We start from the raw sequence: 17,318 nt of genomic DNA, 5'->3' as shown, positions 1-17,318 counted from the left end.
TGTAATGAGATCTTTGGGATCTGTGTGGACGGTGCCGAAGGAAATTTGAAACAGCAAACAGTCCGGCCCACACCTCGGTAACCTCTTTATCTGTTGTTGTTTTGTTTTTTTCTTTAATGAATGTGTCAGTAACAAAAGAGAAAATGAACTCGTAAGCCTACCTACATCTGGCACTCAGCGCCTGTGAGGTAAAAGAGGGCAAACAATTAGAGGATGTTCCATAAGTTGGTTGTAGTGTATGTACAATATGTCTTCCTATTTATAACTAGGCAGACCTTTATGTAATGAGACTGTGAAGAACAGGATTCAATTTTACATTATTATTTGTTTTGTTTAAGTACTAACAAAGGACTCTCGAGGAGGAATCCACCTATTATTCACCACTTTGAAAATGATGATCAGATACAGTGCCTACAAATTATATTCACCTGATGAAATTCAATTTTGCGACATTGAATCAAAGTATATTTAATGTGGCTTTTCTGACACTGATCAACCGAAAAAGACCCTTTCTGTCAAAATGAAAACAACAAAGTGATCAATATTAATCAATATTCACTTTCTCCAAGTCAGTATTTACTATGCATCTTTGCAGCAAGTGCAGCCTTGAGTCTGTAGGCATACGTCTCTTATATGTTCTTCTTTGCAAAACTGCTCAAGTTTTGTCAGGTTGCACGGGGTACCATGAGTGAACAGTCTCTTTGAAGTCCAGCCATAAATTCTCAGGGGGTTTAAGATCTGGATTCTGACTCTCTGTGTAGCTTTGGCTTCATGCCTGAGCTCATTGTCTTGCTGGGAAAAAAATAAAAAATCTTCTCCCAGGTTGCAAGTTTCTTGCAGACTGCATAAGGTTTTCCTCCAGGATTTTCCTGTATCTTGCTGCAGTCATTTTATCCTCTACCCTCACAAGAGAGGCAGAGAAGCATCCACACAGCATGTAGCTGCTGCTGCTGCCACTGACATGCTTCACGGTGGGGACCGTGTAATGCATCGCATTTCATCTGATGGCCAACAAGCTCAGTTTTGATCTCATTGGATCATAGAGCCAAAAGTCAGGGATTGCTTTTTTTTTTAAAGAGTGGCTTTCTCTTTGCCATTCTCCCATAAAGCTGCGACTGTTAAGCACCTGTCCAACTGTCTCAGCCTCTAAAGCATCTTCAGACTTATCACAGGTCTCTTGGTGACTACGCTCCTTCTTGCACAGGCACTTGGTTTTAGAGGACAGTCTGCTCTAGGAAGATTTGCAGCCGTTCCAAACTATATCCACGATTGATTTAGCTGTCCTCCATGGGATGTTCAGTGACTTGGAAATTTTCTTCCCCCGACTTAAGCTTTTCAATCACTTTTTTACAGAACTGCTTAGGGTGTTATTTTGTCTTCATGGTGTAGCTTTTGCTATGATACTTACTCACCGGAAGTTTAACCATCCAGATGCAGGTTTATGTTTATATAATACACACAGGTGATCTCCATTTAGCTAATTATGTGACTTCTAAAGCCAATTGGCTGCACCAGTGATGATTTAGGTGTTTACTTTTAAAAGGGGGTGAATTTTATATTTGTAATTAATTTAGATCACTTCTCTCTGTTGATCGGTGTGAAAAAACATATTAAATCTACTTCCATTCAGTGTTGTAAGACCTTTTATACAGATTATTACGTATTAACTTATAGTTATTAACCTGCTGTATATTGGATAAATTGTGTTTTTTCTTGGGTTATTAGTTATGAAATATGAAAAAAAGAATGTTTTGTTTGTTTAATCCCAGCACCAGTGGGGACTGTTACAGCAATGACAGCAATACAGTTTCAATAAACTGTCACCTAGCAACACATTAAGATAGTCAAGAGACATGATCAGCAAATACAGTACAGCTTTGTCCTGTGTGGGAACACAACATGAGGGAGACAGAGACGCAATCTGTGCGTCTATTCACAAGCCTGCTTCATTAAATAAAACACACCTGCCTGTGATTCTTGTATTTTTATGTTCATACAAAAGGTCACTCATAGAGCAGAGCCTTTTGAAATCATGTAAACACGTTTTTCAGGCCAAACCCCGCATATAATTACAATACATCAAAATGCTGAAATCTCAAAATCTCCTACACAGGAATATCAGCCACTTTGCTTCCATATACATGAGCTACTTCAAACTGTATACGCCCTGACAACCAACGAGGTATCATCAGGTACAACAGTAATCATTTGTCCCAGGATGATGTCATTTCCTTCCTCCGCATCTACCTATAAAAGCGGGCGCTGTTGCGGTGAGCTGCTGGTGGAGAGACCGGAGAGGACGGAGGCTGCCGGGTCACCGGTGCTGCAGGGAAATTTAGCTCTCCAGAAATACCAAAAAAGCGGCTAAGTTTTGTTCAGAATGCGTCCGTAATCCACCGACTTTCTTCTTCAAAAGGGGAGGAAATCTAACCTTCTGAAATAAGCTTCGCTATTTTTCTATTCCTGGAGAGCTTTAATGCGCCTCGTTTCCAAAACATGATCGGGAGAGGATTGTTCATCTTGACGATACTGTCAAACTGCGGTGAGAAAATGATCAACCTTATTTAAGTTAATTGATATTTTACTCGGTTTGTTGAGAGAAATCTGCAATGAAGAGATGTGACTGCCGGTGTTCAGCACCAAGGACAGCGTCAAACATCTTTAATTGCAGTAAAGCCAATCGGGCAAAAGATGGGAGTGAATTTCACCTGCACCTTTGGCACATTTAGTCCCCTGTTACTAAGGCAGATAGTGATAAATAAAAAACACTGAAGGATTATGAAAATAGCAGATAATGATGGCGTGATATTCTTTTCTTGCTTCTCTTGCAGTTCTGTCATTGCCAGTGACTTCAAGTCAGCTGGAGAATGAAGACGTAAGGGTAAGGATTGTGCTCATTAGAAGTGTTAATTGTATTAATATTAGTCATTGTACTAGTAGAGATAGCAATAGCATAGAGTAACCTGCTACTATATCATTGAATATAAGCCATTTACCACATCTAACAAATGTCTATGCACTGGCAAAATATACTACTCCTTTCTGGCTTGTCACACTCAAAAGGCAGGCAGTGATTAAAATAATTAATCCACACAATTTAGCTCATTTAAGTGCCTCTTCCACTGGGCAATCACAGTATAACCTTGTTCAAATCAATAGATACCATTTTGAGAGCAATGAGCCTTGACCCCGATGATTTGGTATTGCTAGATCACATTGTGGGGGAGAGAGAGAGAGAGAGAGAGAGAGAGAGAGAGAGAGAGAGAGAGAGAGAGAAGCAGTTTCTAGAATTGGGTTTCGGAGAGGTGAAGATAAAAAGGGAAGATGTGGACAATGTGTGAAAGAGGGGCTGAGAGTCGTGAAATGGGACTGAGTAACGTTCAAAGATCTGGGAGGGAGAAGCAGAGCGCTTTGAAAAACTGTGTGAAAAATCCTCAGGCGTGTGGGATTGGCTTGACATTGAAAGCACAATGGGAGATGAAAATGATTTTGATCTCTCATCTGAGAGCTTCACATCTTTTGAATTACGGTAGGGGGAGCGAACACAAGAGCTTCAAGCAGAAGAAATTAAATATATAAAACCAAGTTCCCATATAGCCCTCATAAAGTGAAGTACTGCAACTTTATTCATTTTGATCCTAATAATTTCCCAGTGCTGACAATTAAAACAATTACATTGCTGATAATTTAGGCACAAATATCAAAGTTCAGGTTTTGAGACATTCTGGGTGCTACCTGTGTCTGCAGGTGATGAAATGCATTGTGGAGGCGCTGGCAGATGTGCTATCAAGGCCCCACCCCATGCCTGTCAGTCAGGAGTGTCTGGTGACACTGAAGACAGGTGAGCCACTCCCAAAAGATATTATATATACTGACTATATGGTTTTTGATTGTATTTACCTATGAACATTTTAGTAATGTGGATATTTTTCAAGCTGCAACTGACTTTTTTTTCATTATCAATTAATCTGTCAGTTATTTCATGGATTATTACTATGAAAATTTTGAAAACTGCCCACTATAATTTCCCAGAGCCCAAGGAGAAATATTCAAACTGCTTGTTATGACTGAACCAGCCCAAAATCCAAATATATATTCAATTTACTGTCATGTATAACAAAGAAAAACAGCATTTAAGAAGCTGGTGAAGAGAATTTTTGTCACTTTAACTTAAAAATGCCTGAAACGATTAATATGTTATCCAAATAGCTGACAATTAAGATTTTGTCAATAGACTAAGATTAATTGTTTCAGCTGTAGAGTTTATGACGGTCCATTCTTTGTTCATTTAACACAGCCACAGTTTGATATTAAAATGGATCACTTGTCTGTGAGGCTGTATTTGAGACTATTAAAAGAACATTAAAAAATTTAATCTATGAATGACAATGATAATGAATAGATACAATTACCAGACACACAGTGTTTGAGATTTTACTCAATTAGTAAATTCCTCAAGTTAATTATGAGGGTATTTTCTGCCCTGAAACTTTTAGCACATCCCATTTAAGAGGGTATTTTCCATTTAAACAGTCAATAAAGCCATGCTGTTCAATGATTTCTAAAAGCATGCAACCCTAAAAAGTTTTCAGTCAGTTTCACTTCTTCACAGTGTTTTATATAGAACAAAAAAAAGGTTTTCAGTTAGTCAGTTTCATCGTGGTGCTAAGTAGGATTCAGCAATTTGCCTACCTGTGTGTGTGTGTGTGTGTTAACTGACACATATCTAACACCAGAGCATCACTCTCTTTCATCCTGAGATCATGATTCCCATATCATAAGGTTAATGGATTGATGCAGTGGCTGCTGGGTAAAATCCCGCTGCAGAGTGTTATATACAGCAAGGTCACTAGCACTCAGTAAAGACTATTCAGTTACATGGTTGGTGTATTACCTTGATGCCGTCCTTGTTGTAAAAAAAATCAATCGGAGCATTACTCACCGAGTGTTTGTTACTGAGGGAAACTGAACACCACCAAAGGGACGGAAAGAGAGTAAGAGGGAGAAAAGGGCAGTCAAGAAATAGAAAAAAAAGAAAAGAAAGATGGGGGAAGTAAAAAGGAAGATCACAGGCTGATATTAGAGCACAGCACAACCCAGTAGTTGTCTTTTTGTGCTTGCTGCGTACAGTATGCAGTGCCGTTTGTGGGTCAGCAGAAAGTCCAGTACTCACTGCTGCTGTAATTCACTTGAGGGAGTCTCTGTGGGCCAAATGATTAATTGTCCTCTTGCTTTGAAAGCAGTAAATTTCAGGGCAGTTAACTCTGGCAAACCACTGAGGCAAATTGCTGAGTCCTATGAAAAAGAAAAGGGGGAAAGACATATACCTGTGTTTGACTCCTGCAGGATTATTTTATTGCCTTTTGTCTGTTCTTTCCTTTTTTTTTGAGCAAGCTGTTTAACCACTTATTTGCATGGATTTTAATGTGTTTTTTTATATGTATGTGTGTGTTATGCAGATGACAGGCTTGTTACTATCCTTCGTCATCATAACTTTCTGAAGGAGCTGCAGGAGATTGCCGTTCAAGGTGAGTCGCAGATTGTGAAAAGCTGGTGTTTGTGTGCTATTCTCTGCTGTTTATAAAGAAAACTAGTACAGACAGAAGGCCTGAATGCCTTAAATTTGAATTCTAGGTAGTCAAGAGAGAGCTCAGCTCCCACGAGACGCTGGCATACTGGACCATGTGACAGAAACTCCTCAGACCACAGATGATGCAGTTGGTGAGTTCCTTTTAAGAGCTCTGATTCCTGGAAAGACCTTCACTGTCCTGAACAAAGAGTCAAGTGAGGCCATACTCTGCTGCATTGTTAAGCTGTTTTATCTGTTAGTTCAGTTCAGTTTCAGTTTATTCACAAATCAGTTAAAATACAAGTACAATCATATGAGGCATAATATAGATATGTAAAATGGGACACCCTGATCAGCTATCAAAAGCTTGAGAATAGGGGCCCAGACTCTTAAATGTTTAAAATATGTTTACTGATATATTTAATATATTTATATTTACTGACATGATCTCTAAATTTAAAAAAGTGTATTTATTATACAGTAACATTTACAATCTACGAAACACCTAATACTAACTTAAGACCCTAAAAAGTACTACTAAATGGTCCCAAGACATTTATTCCATCAGTCTAAATATTGATTAAATTAGTAAGATACAACAAATAGAGACATATAACAAGAAGAAAAGTCCCCAGCCGTTCAAGGTATTCTAGCTTAAACATATTTTAGTAGCTTTTTTTTTTAAGACAGACACAGGTAATGACATTTATCAAGCTCATTCCACACCCGTGGACCTCTGCAAACCACACTAAAGCTTGTACATTTAAGATTAGGTCTCTTACCCTCACTGTTATCACAGTCTGTTCCATTTTGAGTTAATATCTAATCAGCATATTAAAATGCAGCAGCTGTCAAAATGATGTGTTACTTCCATTATTTCCCATTTTACGCTGTTAGCAAAGCAGGGCTGGCAAACACAAGAGAAGTGCTGAGGTGAATTTAAATTTAAATTGATGCTTTCTGTGGACAGAATCAGGACATACACCTGACAGCTCACCTGGCCTTTTGAAGTCAGTGCCAGAGTCCCTGTAGTGCACATAGTGGACACGTGGCAAAATATTATTTTTTTCATCTGAGCCAGAAGTAGAAAAGCAGAAATAAGATGAACACAGAGAAGAGATGCAAGGAAACCAATATACAATGATTTAAATTTGTGATATTTCAATTGTTAAATTGTTTTATGATGTAAGTATTGTATAAAAATGATTATATGACATTGTACTGCATTATAATGCATTCATAACACTTATAAATTTACACAATCTCAGATGCCATCGACTGCTAATTATAAAAAACAACTAACAATTATTTCTATTCTTGATTAATCTGATGATGATGAGTTGATTAATTGTTTGGTCTAAAAAAAAGTGTTTCAATATTACAGTTTTTTAGAACCCAAGGTGAGATCTTTGAGTTTCCTTGTTTTGTCTGACCAACAGTACAAAAACCCAAAGATATTCAACCAAAAAAATAGAGAAAAGTAGCAAACATTTATGTTTTAGAAGCTGAAACCATCAAATATTTGGTATTTTTTATTAAAAAAAGACATAACATTTGATACATTATACAAATAATTTCCATTAATTTTCCATCATCCACTAATCTATTAATCTGCCGTTCGTTTCAGCTCTAATACTAGTATTACATTATTGTTGAGGAGCAGCAAAATATGTTTTATGGCATGTTGTTGTGATGTTTTGCTGATAAAATTACAAAGGCTGACACGCTTAAGCATCACATGATCCATGATTTTAATTCTCCATTAAGGAAAAACACACACATTTGACAGTTAGGGCACAAAACAACCCCTGTAATAAAACATAGTGCTTTTAATGTAGGCACCCTCTGTTAGCATCACTGGAAAATCAATTTCTCCTAGTAAATTAAATTCCCACCCCTCCCCTTTCTCAGATCGATCCATGTTGGAGGCTTTAGGAGGCCCTGGTGAAAGATCTATCCTGTCCCAGAAGAGGAAGACAGGAAATGGGGATAGAGAGGAAGAAAAGGATGAGAGCCTGGGAGACGGAGAGTCACAGGAAGACAATGACACCGGAGGAGAGTTGCAAGCAAAGAGGGAGAATGACGAGAACCCGAGAAGTCACGTCTCGGATTCTGTGGATGACTGGAGTGAGGGCACGGCTGAAAAGAAGGAGGAAGAAGAAGACGAATATGAAGAGAAACGAGAAAACTCAGAGGAGAATTCAGAGGAGGAAAATATGACCGAGGATAAGAAAGGCAAGTGAATATTTCTTCCTTTATGCATGCTTGACTTTTGCAAGATTCATCTTAGTGACAATTTAAAAAAAAACACACACACAAAAAAGGGGAGGTAAAAACAGAAAGACACTAAAAAAGATGACAGGAATCAACAGATTTATTTTTATTCAAGGACATCCGAGGAAATTAAAAGATTCACTGAAGTCGAGCAAAGGCAGATACTGTAGCAGAATCTTAAGATAAACACAGTGCAAAATAAACTGCCTTATAAATGAAACCTCCTGCCACCACAGTACTGCCTGATTGATGGAAGTGCTTCCATCTACATGATGAAATTCAGCCCCCTGCAGAGGAGCGGGGCCAACATGGCTGGCATACTGACAGACAGCACACTAGCAGAAATGATTAAACATCTCCATGTCCTAGAATTCAAATGAGATGTTGTGCACAACTGGAATCATTCGGTATAATCGCTAAAATCTTCCTTGCAAGTGCATAGATCAATACTGCAATCAAGATTTAGCTTTTTCTACCTCCAGACCTTTCAATAGATCAACAAAAATATTTTTTTATATGATAAAATACAATGAAATACTCATATCTATTCTTGAAGCTTCAGCCAAGTCATCTGATTGCGACTGTTAATTCCCATAAAGCACAGCTAGCAGTGCTGGAGGAAAAGCTGCCAGCTGGCAAGAAATATTTCATTACAAGGAGTGGAATCTTGCTGATGGTGGAGAGTAATCTTGCTGGTGGTCTGGAGGTGTCTCAGTGAGAAAACTCTTTCTGTTTCATATTCTCAGGTGCAGGATCTGATGAAAAGAGAGATGTAACCAGAAACACTTCAAAAGAGAAGAAATTTGATGACGAAGACAAGGAGGAGAAAGACGAGAGATCTGCACTCTTCTCACACAAATTAGAGGACAAAGAAGAGGAGCCGGAGGAGGAAGAGGATGAAAGGGAAATGAAGAGAGGGAGCAGGGAGAGCCTGAAGCGATGGACCAAGAGGGCCAAGGGACTGACGTTGAAGAAGAAAGCGGTCGGGAAGGAGGTGCAGGAGCTCAACAGTCAGCGGGAAGTGCCTCATCATTCGAAGGAGGTCACAGAGGAAGACGTGGTCAGGAAGAAAAAGAGTCCGGAGGAGAAGGAGCTGCAGATGATCGCTCGAAGGGCACCAGAGGAGAGGAGGGGGTCGGAGGAGGAGGGCAGCGCCAGCCGAAAGTCAGAGGTGTGCTGCCCATCTCTTTATCTTCCAACAATAAGCTGACAGCCGAAGGGAATAGTTTAGCATTTTGGAGAATGGGCTTATTCATTTTCATGCCAAGATTTAGATGAGAAAATCGATCCTACTCTCATGCCTGAGAGTGGAATCAATCTTCTCATCTAACTTTTGGAAAGAAAGCATTTCATTATAATATAATAATAATTATTCCTTTAAATAATGACTTTGCCTGTTAACTGTATGTATTACCTTATTTTCTATAGTGCAATGTTAACTTTTACTTCTTGTAGTGCTGAGTTGACTGCTTTTCCAGCTCAATGCCAAAAAAAACTGAGTTAGGTTTCTATGTTTTACTGTTAAAAAAACAAAGCAGATTCCCTCCTACAGCTCAAATCCTTTTAAGATACAAAATAGCACAGCTGCTGTTTGGTAAGAAGTTCAAAGGAAGCTATTTAGACTGTCATAGGCTTCATGGCTGCAAAATGTTACACATTTATTGCAACAATGAGGCTAAAAGAGGCTCACTGCCAGAGCAGCAATGAATGGAAACTGATAATGTCAGGATATTTTTTAAAGCTGTTGTGTGCAGGAAACGTTTGCACGTATACAGTATATCTTTGTTTGCATTCTCCTCATTTCTGTGTCTCAGCCTTTTTTCCTCACTTCCTCTCCTCTCATTATTATCTGCAGGAGCCGGAGATTGAAAGCCTGGCAGCCATCGAGTCAGAGCTTGAAAATGTTGCCCAGAAACTCCATGAGCTGCGGCGAGGCTGAGAGAGAGAGAGAGAAAGAGAGAGAGAGAGAGAGAGAGAGATCGGTACAGGGTTGACGCCGCAACCTCCTCTGCCTCCTCGTCCTCCTCCGCTTTACCAGCTGCCTGGTTTCCACAGATAGAGTGTGTGAATATGTGACAAGATTTTATCTTTCGCTATTTTTCTTGAGGATGTCCACTTGCACCACACTGCTGCAGCCTCCCTTGTGACACTCTGTCGCTCACATAGATTAGCATACGGTAGATGCACATTGCAGCTAGACACTGAAAACATACAAATACAATACACAGAAACTCACAGCAAACGCTCTTAAAGGAATATTTCTCCGTCAGTGAAGGATGACAACTTGTTTTCCTTCATTTTCTCTGACAATCATCTCTCTCTTTCTATAAATGTATCTCGCCTGCTTTTCAAATTATTTTAACACTGCACATTGATTCATGTGAAATGCTGAGGCAGATCCAGGTATACACACACCGACAAGGTGAGGTTGTACAGTAACGGCATGTATACATGTACAAAGCTTTTTCTGGAGTGCTTACTTACTGACAAAGATGAGGAAGAGGACATAGATGCTTATTTATTATTATAGACACAGTGGACTCTGATCAAGCTAAGGCAATAAGTGAATATTTTTAGCGGATAAATGGCTGGATTGTAAAACTGTACTGAATTTCTGTAAGAAGATAAATAGATTGAATAGCTTATCTGGAAATCTCTGTTTGATAAATCCTTTTAATGCCTCTAAAATCAAATAAATATTTGCATAATAGAATTAATGCAATAAACTCAGCATACTAACACATTTACAACTGTGTAGGTATCTTAATGGATTGTTCAACTACTACAATCTCATTATTTTTGCACCACTTTCATCACACAACATTTAAAGAAGTTGGCTTGAATTGAAAAATGATCACAGTGAAGGTTAATTCTCTACTGTATAAAATATTCATACTGTACATACTGTATCTCCATTCACACAGTCAATAGTGAACCTGGCTTGTTACTGTAAAAGAGGTGTAGTCTGCACTGTGTTTGTGGGCGGTGAATCTGAGAACATGAATCATCACTCTGACACATAAGCTTTTTATACAGTATATCTAATTCCAAGACATTTTAACTCTTGCTTTTGGCATCAACATTACATCATTTTTGTGGTTGTTACTATGAAGGAGGAGTGGATCTGAATCATACTGTGCACTTTTAACAATGTTTGCTGTATTTGCACTGTACAGCATTAAAAAAATGATTGAGAGGAGACGAAAATAGAATGTGGGCAGAGGAGAAACTGAAAAAAGTACTTTTTCTTCTTTCTCTGTTTTTTTTTTTTTTAGATACACCTACTGTAGACACAGATAGAAACTTAAACTGTTAAGTAAACTTTTGTGTCTTTACATACCAACACATGCAATGCAGAGAGTGTAAAAAGCCAACTATGTGAAGGTGATTTTTTATTAAATATTCATTATGAACGGCAAGTTCAACAGAATATGAAAATGGTTGATTTATGATTTAGAGTAGACAAAGATAAGGAAGAAGAAGACATACTGTTCAGTAGATTATGGCCAAGTTTCACCATATTCAAAGATGATCGTAGTTCACTATTGAGATCTGCATGACTCATAACTCAAACAATGCTTACTTTGTGAGGCAGAACTGAACTATTTGAACAACTATTATAACTATTGATCAGACAGATGTGTTTAAGGTTGTGAAGGTCTCTTACTTTAGTTTTTTAGACAATTGTGACAAGTTTATATTTTGGATGAACTTACAAGATAATATTGTTGCTATCATAAGGTTCTGAGGGATTTCAGAGGAGATGATTTATGTTTATGGAAGCTAAAACGAGCTGGAAATGTCATAAAAAATTCATGATAACAAAATGAAAAGGGCACCAGATGGCGACATTAGACTGTGTTTTCCTAAGGTGAGTTCTATGAGAGGAGCATTTAAAGGACCAGCGTGTAAGATTTAGTGGCATCTAGTGGTGAGTTTGCGGATTGCAACCAACTGAATATCCCCCCACCCCACCCTCCCCTTTCAAGAGTAGGAGAACCTAGGGTGGCCAAAAAACTCACAAAAAACACGAAAGACCCTCTCTAGAGCCAGTGTTTGGTTTGTCCGTTCTGGGCTACTGTAGAAACATGGCGGTGCAACATGGCGGGCTCCATGAAAGGATTAAAACATACTTGTGAATATTATATTCCATTTCTGCCAAGTCAGTTCTGCTAGATGACACTAAATTCTACACACTGGACCTTTAAATGCAGTCACGTTGCCAAATTTCTTTTTTGTTCTTCGAAAACCAAGGTTTCAAGGTTTTTCCCATCTTAATTTATCGAAAAAGAAAAAGAAAGAACAACCAATAATGCTTTACATCACTGGATATACTACTAGATTATACAATTTCAGTTTAGCCAAATTAATAGGGAGCAATTAGTGATTACGTAAAAAACAAAAAAAGTCAATTTTGTGCATTATTCTGTATGAAAATCATCTGTACTTCCATGACAAATATGCAAGTCTACCCGCTGAGGACAATTTTGCGATATGATTGAAAGCTGTAGAGCAACTACTGAATGGACCACGTGGTGAGGTTGTTTTATCAACTACTGTTTCCAAGTTTAAGAATGAAGTTTTTCTGTTTACCAAAGAAATAGGGTTATAAAATGATGTTTCATTAACCCTGAGGATAAAGCAGCAGAACCAACCAATATATAAATGATCATTACATAAAAATAATGCTCAAGTGAAGAGTTCATGTGTCACTCCAGTTGTGGGACACAGCAGTCAATATTCTCAAACATACACAAAATACACAAACTATTGAGCATCAGATATGGATGTCAGCTTGAGGTTCTTACTTTACAATAAATGGATGATTGCTATCAGCTTATTATATATTAGTCTGTATCTTATTCAGAGATGAATTTTTGTGATGTTTTCAGTTTTTAACCAGAAATTAATCACAGATTTCACAAAAAAAATCTGTGATGGTGAGCTCCAGGTTTATTCCCTTCACGTGCAGATCTAACACGAGTGAGGCAGTTTTCCTGCAATCGAACTCTGTGAACTTGATGTTCATAATAAATTATTACTAACACTGTCTGAGATCCCAGTAATGATAGCAAGTAGTAATAGTAATAGTGAGCAAGTAATGATATTCCACTGTAGTTCTGCAGGTAGCTAACATGTGAGTCATGTTCCTGTTAAATATGCTTTGAGGCATCAGCTAATTGACTGAACAGTTTTGAGTTTTAGTGGGTTTTTTACACCAAAATTCAACAATTAATTAATCAGTTTACCAAAATGAAAGAAAGAGCAACAAAGAACAACTGTTTGTATAAAAAAATATAACATTTTATTTCCAGCTACAAAGTGAAACATGTAACATTTTTGTCACACTTCTCAATAAAATAGTAAAAAATACTGTCGACAAAAAATACACTATTGATACATTTTGAAGCACAGAACACATTTGGCTTTTAAATTAACTTAAACTGTACAAATATATACAGAATTTACACATCAACAATATAAAAGGAATGAAATTACAATTCTTCCAGTCTTCTTTTCTATTTTTGTACAAAATAGACACTTTTGTTCCTATAGACACTTGGTTTCCTCCTTCCGACCTGAATCAGTAATAGTCAACATGTCTTCTTTTTTTTTTCTTTTCTCAGTGCCATGGCAAAGCCCACTGTGTTCCATATCTAACCCTAAACTCAGCACGCTGCTTCTCTCTCATCCACATGCTGGGCGGAAACTCTGACCTTTCCTCCACTCTGGGAGCAGAGTGAACAGCATAGACCTCAGAGACAAGGCCGACATTCAGGCCTGCACTAGCACACACACACACACACACACACTCACACACACACTCATACACACACACATACAAGGATACATTCAGACCTGTTTGGACAGGGGAACACTGGTCTGCTGTGGTCTGCGTGCTCCCTCTACAGCTGCTTAGAGTTTGCAGGTCTGGTCTGGGCTCAAAGGGTGGGGGAGTTATTACACACCTCATTTAGAGAGGAGGTCAAGGTTTAGATAAGGTATAAAAATGCGTACAGTAAAATGGACGGGTTTGTAAAAGGGATTTCAGGGGGAATGGGTGGAAACCTGACAGTAGGTTTGTCAAAATAGAAGTTATAGTGCAGGAATCTCTTGGAGCTGCTATGCAACCCTCTGTCTGAGCTCTAGTGGCTGATGTGCACCAGCCGTACAAAACACACAGACACTAAGACAAGTGTCTGGACTACTTTTACAATGAGAAAATGACGAAATAAAATAAGAAAAGAACATATATACTGAGCTGCAAAATGAGATGGAGTTCTGTTTGTTTTTCAAGTCATAAGCTCTGGTCGTCCTTCAGCGGCTCATGCCATGTCTCCCATCATCTTCTTGTAATACATGGACTCGAAGATGTCGTTCTCCCCGGGGCAGTTGTGGTGGCAGGCGCAGGACTTGATGAACATCATGTGCTTCTTCATGACCTGTCCGTCAGGGCATTTGAACTCCATGGGCAGGGTGGTGGTCCTGTGGGGGGTGCAGCAGCGACCATCCAGGCAGACACCGCAGAACTTTGGCCTGTAGGACTTGGTGGTGGTGCAGCCAGAGATCTCAAACTTCATGGGCTTGGAGAGTCTGGGAGTACGGATGCATTTTTTCCCTTTCTGCAGGAAGAGAAATAAAGAGAAAAACAACTTCAGCAGGCATTCTTTTGAAATTTAAGTTTGCATATTGCATCTGTAGAGTTCATGAGAGCAGTGCAGTTTAAACAGGAACTCACCCTAATGCTTTGCTCCAGCTGGGACTCGCAGGGTCGCACCATGCACAGCCGGGTCTGTTTCTCCAGGCGGCATTCGCGGTTATCATTGGTAACCCTTGTGGAGATCCCAAGGCCACAGGTCTTAGAGCAGGCGCTCCATTCAGTAGTCTGAACCAGGCAGTTCTCCCTCATCATGGAGGGATCTGGACCATAGGTCTCCTCCTCTCTGTATGCTGTAAACACATGAGGAAACACTGGATTAGAAAGAGCATCCTGATTACAGCTCATTTCCGCAGGATTAAAGCATTACCATAGGATTATTTTTATGACTATAAATACCTACAAAGAAAGTCTTATGCACAGGAAATTTGCTCTTAAGAATGCAGAAAAGTAACTTACCAGCCAAAACAGAGCCCATGAAGCTGTTTGTGTAGGGAGAGTCGCACACCCACTCCTCGCAGCACTTCCCTGGCACCTTGACGCGTCTGGGCATGGGGCAGTCAGGGCTGGGCAGCCTCACGTCCATGGAGCAGAGAGGAACACAGCCCACAGCTCCATCCAGACAGGTACACTGGTACTTGCAGCTGCTCTGGAAAGTCTCTCCACTCTTGTACACCATGCCACCGAACACACAGGTGGCTCCTTCTCTTGCTGTAAGGGAGGAATGACAAAAAAGGAGAGGTCATGATTCAGCTCATACATGAAGGACACTTCTTAGCACATCGGAATATTCAACATGACAGGTTACAGCAATTATTTCAATGATCACTGGCTCACCTGTGCACACTCCTATGCGTCTGTTGATGGGGGCTCCAAAGTCACAATAGAGACCTTTGTGTGTGTCACAGGCATCTCTCTCAGTGCAGAGCTCCCCCATCTGTTTGGCGCACACCCTGCAGCAGCCGCAGCCGTCCAGCACCAGGCTCACTCCTGGGGGACACTGAGGGGGAGTGGAGGGGCACGAACACTGGCCGCTGCACTCCTGACCTGCAGCCTGAGCACAGAACACACACAGGCACATGCTCGGTTAAATATAATCTCCCCAAGGTACATTGTAGACATTCATCCAGCTCAAAGAGAACACAATGTCTTTTAGAGTCGGAGCTTATGTCATGTTTTGACAAGAGTGGAGTTCTTAGCATCACATCGCCCATATAATTCAAGTCTAAAGCCTAACACAACAACAGCAGTGAAAAGTCTATTTTAATATTTTTTGGCTTACCATGTATGAGAGCATGATGCACAGGAAAGGCAGCAAAATCATTTTCTTCATTCCAGCAGACATCTTCTTAGAAATAGATTTAGATTCTTCCTTAAGCCTCGTTGAGAAAGTCTTCCTTTAGTCTCAGAGTTTGAGCTCGAGAAACCTTTTCTGATCAAGTTGATCTCTTGTCTCGTTTGTCGTTTAGCGTTTCTCCGCTGCTCCGGTCACAGTCTTTCTTTCTTTCTTTCTTGGTGAAAGCTAGAGTTTAGCTTCAGTAGAGGAGTTGATCTGAGTTCTGACTGGAAAGCTGAGCTCCCTTTATACTCACTGGCCCTCGCAGCACGTCACTGGGGGCTGAATGGAGAGCCAGCCCTGGACAAACATGGACATACTTGGCATTCTTTCCTCGCTTCCTGACCCCCACTCCAGACATCCCACATTCCTGCTGTCTGAAGGCAAGGCTCTGCTGCTCGGGCCAAACAACACTGTCTCTCTCAGAGCAGCTTTCATCTGGAATGGGAGGTTAAGTCTGGTTAGAGGCCTGGGACCCCACACTGGGAATTCCTGAAGACTGACTTCACAAACAGACAGCCGGTACCTATAAATATTAATTTTAAAAAAAGAAGAAAAGAAAAAAAACTCTTAACACTGTTCAAAAGTGAATCTACAAAGAACTTTACATGAAGGAAGAGCAGTTAAAAATCAACAGGTAGAAACTAATAAAAATGTATGAACACACAACGATTAAATAAACTGATTGATGTGTAACGGGCGGTTAAGACTTTAAGCCCACAACAGCATTCCTCAGCTTTGGCTTCAAAGGCGCATAGACAGCCTGTACTTTAGTAAATTAACAGTGAGCAGTTCGGAAAAAGGAAACTCATTTGAATCATTAGCTTGAGCTGGTTATCTATCAAGGTGCTTGTTCCAGCACAGAGACTTGGCAACTGCCGCAGTCTTGTAACTTTGTCTTCTGTACTCGTGCGGTTATGTCTGGGACACTGCAGTGGCATTTTTCTGCTCTGACATCAGTGGCTGAACTGCAGCTTTCAGTAAAAACCACTCAAATATATTATGATCTCTAATGCATGAATGAAGCATTTTAATGACAAATACTTTTTCCAATCATTTTGTATGATACACTTAATTATTGTGGGTCAGTGGATTTTTTGCCATGCTTACTTATTTCCTCATGGCTCTGTGGTTCTGTATGACTCATTAAAGGGGCACTCTGGCTATTTTGCATTGCATTTCCTTAAAGTTGTGGGGACAAATTTTAAAAACAATGGTCAGAATTATGAGATAACGTGACTTTTAGTCCCTAAAATGGCTCTTGAAATGCTGGATCCTACATTTCCCATAATGCAACACAGTAGCATCCTTCGTTAAACCCTCCCTGACTGATCAATTCCCACATCTTTCAAACTCCACACCCCCAGTTTGAAACATAGGCATTCTTTTAAAGAAATTCAACCCCTGATGACAAAATAACCCTGATGATATCATCATCGAGTTATTTTTTCAAACTTTGAAAGCTTCTTCCAGAGCCGCAA

General features: G+C 39.6%; 2 protein-coding genes across 2 annotated transcripts; one reads left to right on the top strand and one right to left on the bottom strand.

The window, feature by feature from the left end:
* The first annotated feature begins 2,296 nt into the window (after positions 1-2,296).
* On the top strand, positions 2,297-10,600 carry chga (chromogranin A). Its single transcript, XM_042390931.1, has 8 exons — positions 2,297-2,542; positions 2,832-2,881; positions 3,748-3,841; positions 5,460-5,528; positions 5,635-5,721; positions 7,481-7,804; positions 8,590-9,014; positions 9,699-10,600. The coding sequence occupies exons 1-8, from the start codon at positions 2,497-2,499 to the stop codon at positions 9,780-9,782; spliced, it is 1,179 nt and encodes a 392-aa protein (XP_042246865.1). The 5' UTR covers positions 2,297-2,496; the 3' UTR covers positions 9,783-10,600.
* Positions 10,601-13,123: 2,523 nt separating this feature from the next.
* ccn2a (cellular communication network factor 2a) lies at positions 13,124-16,206 on the bottom strand. The gene is made up of 5 exons (XM_042390608.1): positions 15,784-16,206; positions 15,339-15,555; positions 14,961-15,212; positions 14,583-14,794; positions 13,124-14,466 (listed from the first exon to the last, which is right to left on the bottom strand). Exons 1-5 carry the CDS (start codon positions 15,844-15,846, stop codon positions 14,170-14,172), a joined length of 1,041 nt encoding a protein of 346 aa, XP_042246542.1. The 5' UTR covers positions 15,847-16,206; the 3' UTR covers positions 13,124-14,169.
* Between the last annotated feature and the right edge of the window lie 1,112 nt (positions 16,207-17,318).

This window comes from Thunnus maccoyii, chromosome 17, assembly GCF_910596095.1.
Source record: "Thunnus maccoyii chromosome 17, fThuMac1.1, whole genome shotgun sequence".
Lineage (NCBI taxonomy): Eukaryota > Metazoa > Chordata > Actinopteri > Scombriformes > Scombridae > Thunnus > Thunnus maccoyii.
Note: the sequence above shows the minus strand (reverse complement) of the source record. Positions and strands in the feature narration are given on the sequence as shown.

Excerpts from the sequence above, each read along its gene's own strand:
- chga (XM_042390931.1), top strand. The coding sequence starts at position 2,497 with ATGATCGGGAGAGGATTGTTCATCTTGACGATACTGTCAAACTGCG. Across the intron at positions 2,543-2,831 it reads GACGATACTGTCAAACTGCG|TTCTGTCATTGCCAGTGACT; the intron begins GTGAGAAAATGA and ends CTTCTCTTGCAG. Across the intron at positions 2,882-3,747 it reads TGGAGAATGAAGACGTAAGG|GTGATGAAATGCATTGTGGA; the intron begins GTAAGGATTGTG and ends CTGTGTCTGCAG.
- ccn2a (XM_042390608.1), bottom strand. The coding sequence starts at position 15,846 with ATGTCTGCTGGAATGAAGAAAATGATTTTGCTGCCTTTCCTGTGCATC. Across the intron at positions 15,556-15,783 it reads GCATCATGCTCTCATACATG|GCTGCAGGTCAGGAGTGCAG; the intron begins GTAAGCCAAAAA and ends TTCTGTGCTCAG. Across the intron at positions 14,795-14,960 it reads CATGGGCTCTGTTTTGGCTG|CATACAGAGAGGAGGAGACC; the intron begins GTAAGTTACTTT and ends ATGTGTTTACAG.